The sequence below is a fragment of the Monosiga brevicollis genome, genomic scaffold (assembly GCF_000002865.3).
Source record: "Monosiga brevicollis MX1 MONBRscaffold_22 genomic scaffold, whole genome shotgun sequence".
In the NCBI taxonomy this organism is placed as follows: domain Eukaryota; class Choanoflagellata; order Craspedida; family Salpingoecidae; genus Monosiga; species Monosiga brevicollis.
Window position 1 is genome coordinate 159,739 of NW_001865059.1, and position 11,701 is coordinate 171,439.

At 55.1% G+C, this 11,701-nt stretch overlaps 3 protein-coding genes across 3 annotated transcripts in view; 1 reads left to right on the forward strand and 2 right to left on the reverse strand.

The window, feature by feature from the left end:
* The window catches only part of MONBRDRAFT_10524 (uncharacterized protein), a gene marked incomplete at both ends in the record, with an annotated part of 1,819 nt that extends 1,301 nt beyond the window's left edge, over positions 1–518 (reverse strand). Inside the window, one exon of the mRNA XM_001748324.1 lies at positions 401–518. Coding sequence (XP_001748376.1) covers positions 401–518 — 118 coding nt within the window. The remainder of the gene's footprint in view (positions 1–400) is intronic.
* Positions 519–862: 344 nt separating this feature from the next.
* MONBRDRAFT_10525 (uncharacterized protein) lies at positions 863–3,693 on the forward strand (the record flags this gene model as incomplete). Its single annotated transcript, XM_001748249.1, has 4 exons — positions 863–2,366; positions 2,495–2,877; positions 2,972–3,068; positions 3,179–3,693. 4 exons carry the CDS (start codon positions 863–865, stop codon positions 3,691–3,693), a joined length of 2,499 nt encoding a protein of 832 aa, XP_001748301.1.
* Positions 3,694–3,850: 157 nt separating this feature from the next.
* On the reverse strand, positions 3,851–8,097 carry MONBRDRAFT_10526 (uncharacterized protein; the record flags this gene model as incomplete). The annotated part of the gene is made up of 8 exons (XM_001748325.1): positions 3,851–4,238; positions 4,382–4,437; positions 4,757–4,903; positions 4,998–5,163; positions 5,600–5,710; positions 5,798–5,889; positions 5,975–7,870; positions 7,993–8,097. The coding sequence occupies 8 exons, from the start codon at positions 8,095–8,097 to the stop codon at positions 3,851–3,853; spliced, it is 2,961 nt and encodes a 986-aa protein (XP_001748377.1).
* Between the last annotated feature and the right edge of the window lie 3,604 nt (positions 8,098–11,701).

Consider the following 11,701-nt stretch of genomic DNA (forward strand, 5'->3'; position numbering starts at 1 on the left):
CTTCACCTGCTTAACACAAACACAGAGAGAGAGAGAGAGAGAGAGAATGTGTGTGTGTGTGTGTGTGTGTGTGTGTGTGTGTGTGTGTGTGTGTGTGTGTGTGTGTGTGTGTGTGTGTGTGTGTGTGTGTGTGTGTGTGTGTGTGTGTGTGTGACGGTGTGACGGTGAGTGGGACGGGCAGAGAACCCAACAGTAGAGCGATCGCACGGGGGCGGATTGACTGGATTTTGCTGCTGGTGCCGCTTGCACGTTGATCGCTGGCTGCGTTTTGTGTGATCTTCGGTTTTGGCTTTGCCACTCTATTGTTGTGATTCGGTTGTTGGTAGCTGAAGCCACACCATGGCGCCACCCTGGCATCACGGCGAGCTCACAAAGGAACAAGCCGAAGGTACGGACGGACCAAGTTGCCCCGGGTTGGGCTGCTGCTGTTGCTGCTGTTGCTGCTGTTGCTGCTGCTGCTGCTGCTGTTGTTGTTGCTGTTGCTGTTGTCGTTGTTGCTGCTGCTGCTGCTTCCCCATTCGGTTTGCAAATGGATCCGACCAAGCCCTCACAAACTCGTCTCGTGCTCCAACGTGGCCTGCCAGCACTCTGCTCTCCTTTTGAAACAGGCGCGTGGTTTGTTTATCAGTCGGTCGCCCGCAATCTCCTCGTCCTCTGCTTCAAGTTCAAGGGCAAAGTTACAACCCATGCCCTCGAAAAGGTTTGTCGGCACCTCCATTTTCCTACCTGTTTCCAGCAATAGCCTCAACTAGCGTCCACCTCACTGGTGGCCTCGGACTCTCGACTGCCCGCCCTCACCCTGCACCAGCGTGATGATGTGTGGTGCGTCAACGGCAAGGACTTTGGCATCAAGGCCGAGTCTATGGCCCGCTTGATCCAACGCCTCACCAAGCCGCTGGCGGGCTGGCCCACCCCGCTTTCCATTCCCATCTTCAAGGGTGAGACTTTTCCGCCCGACGACACTCCATTGGAAGACATTCCATACTTCCATGGCGCCCTGCCCAAGGACATTTGTGACGCCTCATTGGCCAAGATGGGCATGAAGGACGGCACTTACATGCTCCGTTTGTACAAGCCCAATGACCCGAGCATCCTAGTCCTGACCGTTGTGTACAAGGGAAAACCCACCCATCACCAGGTGCAGCACGAAGCAACCGTCTGGTCAATCAATCGCAAAGTTCTGCCCGGCTGCACCTCGGTGCGCCGCCTCGTTGCTGCCCTGGCCGTCACACATGCCGACTTTTGGCCCGTGCCTCTCATGCTGCCAGTCATCAACCCACGCTGCGACACTGTCAAGCCACCTACTCAACGCGGCTCTTCTGCTGCTGCATCGCCGTCTCCGACGCCGGATCCCCAAAACACCCCATCAGCAGAGTCGGTGCCATCTTCAGAGATGCCCCAAACAGACACAAGCAACCAATACGGCAACGACGCTTCAGAAGAAGCGCCAACCGAAGCAAAGTCTGTGACCACACCTGAAATAGAGTCCAACATTTCAAGTAAACCTGAACCCCAGCCTGAGCTCCAGCCAGAATCTGAACCCCAGTCCCAGCCAGAACCTGAACCCCAGTCCCAGCCAGAGCCTGAACCCCAGTCCCAGCCAGAACCTGAATCCCAGCCCCAGCCAGAACCTGAACCCCAGTCCCAGCCAGAACCTGAGCCCCAGTCCCAGCCAGAACCTGAACCTGAACTTCAAGCGGATGTTGCAAACAACAACGCGCCCAAAGCAGAGATCAAGGCAACCCCTGACGCCCCTGAAACTCTCCCCGAGGCCGATGCAACAGCGGACACCCACCAGACCAAAGCCGGCACGCAACTGGAGAACCCAGCAAATGCCAAGGGGCTGGTTGACGAAAGCATTTATGGCACAGTGGACGAAGCCGAGGCCCTGATTAAGACGCGTCTTCAGGACCGCGTCAAAGCAATCAACACCACTCGGGAGCCTGATGAGTGGGTAACCCCAGAAGTGGAAATTCGCCAGGGTTTGGTTGGCCAGTCTATCAAGGCGCTTCTGCCCTCAGACGATGCCCAGGTGCCCTCCGTTGAGATTGTCCTGCCCCATCCCGACTTTGACGAGCACGAGCTCACCGTGGAGCCCAGCATGACCCTCTACTATCATGGTGATATCACGCCCGCGCAAGCCGAGGCTGCCCTTAATGCAGCCAAAGACGGGCAATATTTGCTGCGAGCCCACGAGGCCAGCCGTCATGCCTTTGCCGTGATTCTGTCTCATGTGCACAATGGTAGCATTCTTCATACACCTCTGACCCAAAGCGACCTGAATGGCAGTTTCAAGATTGGACAGGTCGCTACTGGTGAGCGCAACCTCAATGACGCCTTGCGCTTTCTCCACGCACAGCAACCAGGTATGTTGCATTTGTTTCCTGCCCAAACCTGGTCTGCCTGTATCCGAGCAGACCACACCTGAGAGGCCTGCGCCGCACGGTGTTTTTCTTTTTTTCCATGCAACAACTGCATGGGCCGACCATGATAGGCTGGCCGCATCCCCTAACGGAAGGCATCCAGGGCATCAAAGTCCTCTCGGCGGCGGAGAAGAGCAAAATGCGCCAGGCCAATAACCAAGCCATTGAGGAAGCTGCCCAACGCCAGCAGGCCTTGGTCGAGGAAGCCAAACGTGAACAGGCCAGAGCACGGGGATCACACCGTGCTGCCACCACCAAAGCCGAAGTCAATCTGGAGGCTCAGCGCCAACGAGCCATGGAAGAAGAGATGCAATCGCTGCGTGCTGCTCAGCTGGAAGAACGTCGAGCGCAGATGCGCGAGCAGATTCGCCAAAAGCTCGTGGCCGAACGCAAAGCGCAGGCTTTGAAGGATCTCCGCGAACAACGTCGCCAAGAAGCCGAAGCTGCCCTTGCCGTAAGATTATCAAGCCATCTGCTCACTAACATGTAAACATTTGCCGCTGCCGGTGCTCACCTTGGTATGCCCCACTGACTGATTTTCTACACAGGCCGCTCGTGCTTTCAAACCAGAGGTCGAAGTGAATCTCGACTCTGATGATGAAGATGCTGGTGTGCTGGGCCCGGAGGAACTCGATGAATGGCGACGTAATGCTCTCAAAAGTTTGTTTGACCGCGCCGCACACGCACGCGGGAGATCTTTGTCTTTGGGACCCGGTAGCTCATCGCTCTGTCATTGAACTTTAAAACATTCATAGATGCCGAGAGTGGTGGCCCAGAGCTCATGGAGAGTATCTATGCCGCACCGGATGCGGCGCTGAAGCAAGACGAGACATCTGCCAGTGATATTGCTGGCAATGCGCCGCTATATTCCGATTTTTCCACAACCATGTCACGCACACCCAGTACAACCGCTCTTCGCAACGACCCCGAGTTGCCCAACCCCTATGGCGTGGCGACCAACGCCATTGCCGAGGAGCCTGATGCTATTGCCGCTAGTCACAATGTGGATGAGGGTGGCGCATATGGTGAAGCTGTGGATCGCTCAGCAGGCCCGTCTACAGGCGTGGAATCCAACACGTACGAAGTGCCTGCTGAGGCAAAAGAAGAGGCAACCACGTCCGCCTCACCGAGCCAAGCCGCGGCTCAGGCTCAAGCAGCACCTGCCGCAGCGGCAGCACCGGAATCTGCCCGCGATGAGACACCTTCCTCGCCTCCTGCCAAGTCCAAAGGCGGGCCCGATGACAAGAAGAAGGGTTGCCTCGTCATGTAGGACCTCTTTTCCAGGCGGTGTGAGAAGTAGGAGGGGTTGACGCAGTGTTCGTGATTGTTTGGTTTTCAATTTGTCTTCTTCTTAGCCAAGCGTGTCACAATCGAAAGAAATGGAACTTCTTTTAGATGTCAGTTGTTCTTGGAGCAAACCTCCTGCTTTAGACGACCACGGGGTCCGCTTGCTCCAGCAGCGCAAACACAGTCGTGGCATTCACTGCATAGTGTGGGTTGGGTGCAGGAAACTGGGCCGCGTAATACCAGTGGTCGCTTTTATCCGCAATGACTGTAGTATCATCGCGGAGCAGCTCCTTGGGGCCACAGCATCGACTCGTTTCATACCAGACAGTGTCTGCACTGACGGTTGCCAGACGCTCAATCAGAGTCAACGCAAGTGCTTGCAAGTCCGCGTCCAAGCGGTTGTCCAAATACTGCACCGCCGCTCGGCAGAGCAGCCGTGTGTCAGCCACCGAAGGCGTTAGATTGTTCCACATGTCCGCAAAGACTCCCAAAATTTTGGCCACCAGTCGGTGGCGTGGTCCATTCAGGCTACAAGCCACAAGGAAGGACATAAAATGAGGTAACAAAATACAAACACAAGCAGACAAAGAAACATCGACGGCGCTTCAGGTGCCATGCTAGCAGAACGCCTAGGCACATGGCTGCGAAAGGTGAGGTGGCCCAAAACTCACCGATTGGCAAAGTCGGAAGGCTCGGCCAACAAGGCGCCATGCTGCTCGCGTAGTTGCTGCAATAAGATTGGAGCCAATTCACTGCTCATAAACGGCATTGTGAGTGAATGTGGATGAATACCACTCATGACCAGTCGCAACTATTAGCAAGCACGGTCAAGAAAGGTACGTACGTTACAAAGCGGCGGCGTAAAAAGGATCCACAGGCCCGGCTCAATGCAGGCAATACGTTGAGTGCGGCGAGCGCCACAAACGGCTTGCTAACACGCAAACACGGAAGCTATGGCACAATTTTTTTCAGCAGCATCACCAAGTAAGCTGCCCAATCACGGAGCACATGGTTGGATGTTTCAAGCTTGAAAGGCATTAGCGTACCAGAATGGGCCAGATTTGGGCCACGATGGGCAAGAGCTCATTCTCAAAAGGTGCCAACACGCCGACCCCGGCTGTCAGGGCTTGAAGCAGAATCAGGCGCTCTTGGTCATTGCTGTTGCCGAGCAGGTGCTTGATGCGGCGCAAGGCCTAGATCGAGGTCAACATTTCCAGAGCCGCGGCGTAATGAGCATGGCCAAATATTTGAGGCTTTGACACCAAGACCCCTCCAAAAAAAACATACTTCCACCACGAGCATGGCATGGGGAGGTGGGGGTGGGTCTTGTGCGTGGGCGTCATTGGGATCTGGGGCATCGATGGTAGGCTCAGCAGTGCGCAAGCCATCAACGCCAACATGAAGCGAGTCTTGGGGCAGTCGCGGGCTCCACCGCTCGACGGCCACCAGAACGCTAAAAAAAAAAAAAAAAAAAGGTGGCCAAAATAAGCAAGTCGCAGCCCCTTGCAGTCGTAGGCCCAAACATGCAGACATGTATGATTGCTGTTTGAAAGTAAGGGCATGGAAATGGTGCTTGGCAGCGAGTTTGGCACAAATACGAAATGAACCACAGAGATACATGATATGCGTACTTGCGCAGAATCAGCAGGAATTGGGTTTGCAAATGGGGATGGTAGCCATCGAGGGCACCAAAGACGTCTTGCATCATGTCCTTCACGGGAAGCAACAACTCGGGCGGACTGTATTCAAGCATGCGCTGCAAGCCAAATGCGGCTTGTTCATCAACGTTCATATACCTTTTTGAAGTAGGGGACGATGAGGTGGAGCGCAAAAAAAATAAAAAAAATAAAAAGAGGAAAGGAAAGAGGCAGACATTGGTGCAGACGAACCGGATGCGTAGCGTAATGTCATTGATAAGGTAATCAACGTTGTCACTGAGGAGCGCCGCGGCGTCCGTGTAACCACAGGCATGGGCCACTTGCACCATGGCCCACTGGGCGCTGCCGAACCAGAGCCAGACATGAATAGAATGAGCCCCGACGATTGCAGCGGTGTGGACATGGCGTGCCCAGCACGAGCTTTCACACCTGCTATTGACGGCTGTTTCGGGTAGTCCCGTGTGCAACAAAAGCATGAACATCAAGTGCATAAGACGCTCCCGCAGTGCCCGCTGAAGAACCTGAGATCGTGCCGAGAGGAAAGTGAGGCCGGTCTGTGATTGCATCTGCCACCGCCTCGTAAATTGGATGGGTGGTACACCCTACCTGGGCAGCTTGACCCACAGTCTCGAGCAAGAGGCACGTAAAGACGGTGACGCGAGCAACGCGATGGGCTGTTGAAGGAGCATCTTTTGCATTGTTTGAGTGGGCAGGGGTCACAGGCTGCAGGGCTTTTCCCGAGGCCCAGGAACGGGCTGCATCGAGGAGGTCACCATCCGTGCACATTGCCAACGCGAGATCCGCCAGGCTGCGCTGCTGTGGCATGAAACCTGTGCCAGCATCAGAATTTCGACTAGATGTAGAAGGGGGGCGGCTCGCCGTCAGATGTTTCCAGCTCTGAGCAACGCTGCCTTGCCACGGGCTGCTTTTAGGCGCACTTGGCAAGTTGGATTGCCCGGGAATGTCCGTAGACGGCGAGTGTGCTGCAGCAAAGGAGTCTGTATCAGGTGTTGAGAGAGCGCCTTGCACCAGGAGAAGCCACTCGGGTCGCTCGTGCAAGATGACCCGTTCAGCGTCCAGGGCATCCTCCAGGTGCAGTCCAAGCCCGCGAGCCATGCCCAGGCGCAGGAATTCGTCCATGAGGTCAGCGGTGGTGGTCAGATGAAATTGACGATACACGCGGCGCATGCGCTGAGCCGTGCCGAGGACGTCATCCACGACCACGTGCTCCTGATCGGGAGCAGCATGCTGATTGACAATTGCGAGGCATTGATCCACATCAAGGCGAAGGGCAGCAACGCAAGCGCGCAAAACGCGACCGGCGGTGTCCGCATCGGCAAAGACGGGGGTTGTGGCGGGCAGTATGCGCAAATAGGCGTTGAGGCGTCTAAGGTGGCGCTGAAAGGCATCTTCGGTCCAGGCTTGATGCTGTAGAACAAGCTGGTGGAGTCGCTCACGCAGTAGCGCCGTAATAACGCTCGTGAGCCGGTTGGTGTGCAGAGCAGCCAAGCAAGTCTGGGCCAGCGAGGCAATGGTCTGAGCATCGTCGCTGCTCAGCAGCACAAGGGTATCAATCCAGGACGGCACACAAGCTGGTAGGGCGCGCGCGCAGCGCAGCGCAGCTAGGCAGCAACAGCGCGCGGTGGCCTCTCGTACCGAGGCCGCCTGATGCAGGACCACAGTATGAAAGAGTTGTTGATTCAGATGTTCGACCATGGGCACCGTGCGGCCCCACCAAGCGGCGTCGGGTGTTTGCCGCAGAGAATAGGGCTGGTCAGCAGACGAGGTCTCTGAGGCGACCACGGGGTCGTCTGACAGTTGGTCTGACGAGTCCGTCGAACGGTCGGCGGTGTCGCGCACCGTCTCGGCGAGCTCACGCAAGTCATCAAGGGGGCTGGTATCCGGGGGCAAGTTGTTGTCAGCCACGGCGTGGCAAAGGATGGCAGTGAGAAGCCGCAGACCGACGACGGCCACAGGAGCCGCGCCGTGCACGATGCGACGCAGGACCTTGGTCACAAGCGAGAGCAGTCCGGGCACCATGAAGGTGGCTACACCGGTATCACGGCGCGCAGCGCCTTCATAGAGGTGTAGCAGCAGCTCGCCGGCAGCAGCGCGAACAGCAGAGCTTCGTTGGGTATTTTCAAGCACGGTGCCCAGTTCGGCAACAAGTTGACCTAGGGCGGGCAAGTACTGATCGCTGCAGAGCGGGGCCATTATATCGGACCTTGAAAAGACCAAGGCCTCGGTGGCCTGAACAATGGCCAGGGCCACATCGTCGGCGATGGACACGGCAACACCGCGGCCAGCTAGCACGAGCCCGAGAATTTGAAAATGTTGAAGGGCCAGTGGCAAGGGGATAGCCTGGCCCCCATGGCGGAAAAGAATGCCCAGTGCCTGGAGCGCGGCAATGACGTCTTTCTCCTTGGCCTGCTTGCCGGCAATCACCACGCGCAGCGGCATGCAAATATGCTCAGCCAATGCCGCCAAGGCCGGCGGTGGGATCTACCAGGACACGCATGCCAGACACTGAGGCGAGCGCAACAAGCAACACATGCCCATCACCCACGGCTCGCTCCTGCACCCACGGCACACCGCACACCGCACACCGCAAAGCAAGTCCAAACCTGCAGAATAACCTGCTGCACCTCCTCACAGGCCGCTGCATCCAAGCGCTGCACCAGGCGTTGCACCGCCCCACGCAGCCGATCCAACATCCCCGTCATCGCCATGGGATCCTGTTCCTCGTTGACCGCCTTCCCCGCCTCCTCCCCAGCCGTCCCTCCCCCTCACACACTCCTCACACCACACACCACACACCACACACCTCACGTGCTGCGCGCAGACACAGACCTCCCGCCTCTCTCTCTCATAAAAAAAAAACTTTGTGTGTGTGTGTGTGTGTGTGTGTGTGTGTGTGTGTGTGTGTGTGTGTGTCTTTTTTTTTTTTTTGAGTATTTTTCGTTATTTTTTCGTTATTTTCGAACGAATTTCTTCCTTTTTTTTTTTTTTTTTTTTTTTTTTTTTTTTTTTTTTTTTTCTTGAAACATCAAATCAGTCAGACCTATAGACCTATGGAAGTAGTTGTTACATGTAGTGTCAACCTCTATCATCCATCTGGGGGTATTGAGAGGTTGTGGATTATGGTTAGACAGGTTGGAGCACTCGACCAGTAAAATGGCTGCGCGTCCCGGCTGGGGGTCGCCAACCCAGACTCGGAACTGAATCGCTCCATGTGTTAATTGATTGCTCATTGATTGGAAGGCAAATACATGGTTCGGTTGGATTCAAAGTACGGTGACCGTTGCGCGCTGCTGTAGTTTTACGAGCTTAATACGGCGTCATTGGTTTTCATGACAACGCACTGCGACGCGACGGTATGAAACCGAAGGAGGAACGATCTGTAACTGCCTGTTGTGGCCGCCCCAATTGGGTCTTTCGCTTCGGGAATAATTGGGCGAAGAGCTACTACACGCACGGGCACCAGCATCAACAACTTGCAAAACCGGGGGAGCTGCTCGCTCTTGCAAAGGAGGTTCTCGTGCCGGTGGAGGGCGCTGTCGGTGCCCAGCAAGCACGGTTTTTTTTTGCATTTTACCAGGAAGCGGGCCAGCTCCCTCGTCAGGTCGAGAAAGCTCTTTTGCAAGACCTTGGCAACTACAGGGGCTTTCTGTACCTCCATTGGTCTTCATTTTTTCCGACAGAGAACGCTGCCTGGATGCAAAGCTTCTGGCGGAGGAGCGCAAACCCACTTGGACACTGGCAGAGTTTGCTAATCGCTCGCTCCTCAAGAACGGCGACGAAAAGGTCTACCGGTTTCATGCTCAAGTGAAAGGTGAGGATGCTCACACTTGGGAGTGCTATGTTTCTATCGACGAATCTCCATTTGACCCTGTTAGCGTCAAATCCGTGCTTCCACGCATTTGAGCACTCCCACTGCTTTCGCACACTCAGTTTCGGTCACTATGGGTCTTTCCACTGAAACCCCCATAGCTGTTGTGACCTCACACACACTTAGACCCCCGATTCCTGGCACACGCCTTGGGGCCATAAGCTTGTCACTACTGTTGTTTCTCCTTGTTGTGACACCTGCGGTTGGGCAAGGGTTGCACTTTCCCTATCCTTGGGATTGAGCGGCTCTACAGCGATTCTAACGGTGCACCTGGTCTGGTCACTGTGAATGCTTGCCGACCGCAGGTACGTCAAGCCCCCTGCCATTCTGTCTTCTCTTTGCTCTCCTGTGTGCTCTGCTCTCTTGTGACTTTCCCTATCCTTGGGATTGAGCGGCTCTACAGCGATTCTAACGGTGCACCTGGTCTGGTCACTGTGAATGCTTGCCGACCGCAGCTGGTTCAATTGACCTCAAGACACCATCAACGCTTTCGCTCCGTCCCGACGGACGTCTCTCAAACCTCTCTCAAAACGCTTCCTCAAACCTACGCGCTTCCTCGCAACCCAAAACTGGCCTCCAGACGTGCTGGAGCCTGACAGACCCCTTACTCTTTGATGATTGCACCGTGCCCCAGTGAGAAACAGTTTGTCGCCACCAGCAGCAGCATGGAGGAAGGTACGCTGCTAAGATGAATTGGCTCCGCTGCAATGTTTTCAGTCAAAACAACATGTACATGTATACTTATGCTTCCTGATCAACGTGGTTTCACTGCGAAACACTCGTGTTTTCTGCAGGGAATGCAGGGCGAAACTTCCTACTCGCGGCAGTCAGCTGTGTGAACTCACTTTGCGACACGTCGATCGCTGTGTTGATTCACCCATTCAACTCGAACTTTGTGTTTAACCAACAACCTTGTGCACCCCCCGATCGTCGTCCACTGGCACACGGACGCAGTGTGTTTGCTTTGAGAATAGCGTTCCGTGACCACCCGCGTGTCTAACCTCGCTTTCAATTGATTGTATCAAATCACACGCCCATCGGCCTTCACTTGGACCCTGCATCGCCCTTGAGCCCAACGGCGCACAGTTGACCGCCACGGTACCGCCGCAGCGCGAGAGTACGCTGGGCCGTGAAAGATGAATGGTGTGCATTGTCATGACAGTCGAATTGTGGCCTCGGCAGACACCGCAAGACAAGCCGAAGAATTGGCGTTCATTTTTCAGAGTGGACATCCAGACGCAGAATCTATACCGTGTAGGACACGACCAGCTCAGGGAAGATTTGGGCATTGTCGACCATGATCACCTCGTGAAACTGCCCAGCCGGCGTCGCAATCACCGAGTCATATCTCAAGAAGAATGCACGTGTCACGAAGAGGACAGAATATCTGACAGGGTGGAAGCGCGACTGTGGCCCACGCACCGCTCGTTATTGGGCGCGTGGGGCAAAAGGGGCGCATTCAGGGCTTTGATATCGGGGGATTCATGGACACACGCACGTCCCAGTAACGCCCGCGTAATGATCAACGTTGAGGCTTTGCATATTGCTGATTCTATGAACATGGTGTGTATCCCTGAGAATTTGCTGTGGCAAGGTAAAGCATTTGCTAAACAACCGCCGACCTTGCCCGGGAGGTCAGCTTGATAGATGCCCCGTCCAAAGCGAGTACCGGTACTTTTTCCAGCAAAGCGATAGTCAAGGCCAGGCACACAATCTTATCACGCAGCTCGTGATCGGGGCGTATTCCTGGTGGGAAATAACATCCCAAGATACACACTTGCAGATCGAAAAGGAGAAAGTTCCTCTGCAAGCAACGCTGGATTACCACACCCGCCATTACTTTCGATACAACTCCGCGCCCATGACATATCGACGAGACGTAGGTCATGTAACATCACACCGTATCCCAACGTATCAGCAGACCACCGATATGAGTGGTATCCCCAGTGGGAAATAACATCCCAAGATGCACACATGCAGAACATGCAGATCGAAAAAGACCAATACCCTCTGCCAGCAGCGCGATACTCACCAACTGCCAGTGGATTCATTACACCCGACACTGGTACTAAGCACCACCGAGCTCAGAAAAAGAAGCCAGTTCCCACCAAAGTTTGAATACTAGGACAAAATTCAACCAACCCTCATGGCGAGCTGCAGGGACGGAGGGATTGATTGGCGCCGCTGCAGGGACGGAGGGATTGATTGGCCGTGGGCGCCCACAGATCAGTTGTGATGGCCTATCTTGATCGGGCCCCAAATCCGTTCCCTTGGCTGCGACAGTAGATAGGGACAGTGGGAATCTCGTTCATCCATTCATGCGCGTCACTAGTTCGATGACGAGTCATTGGCTACCTTAAGAGAGCCATCGTTACTCGCGCCGTTTACCCGCGCTTGGTTAAATTTCTTCACTTGGACATTCACAGTACTGGGCAGAAAGCACA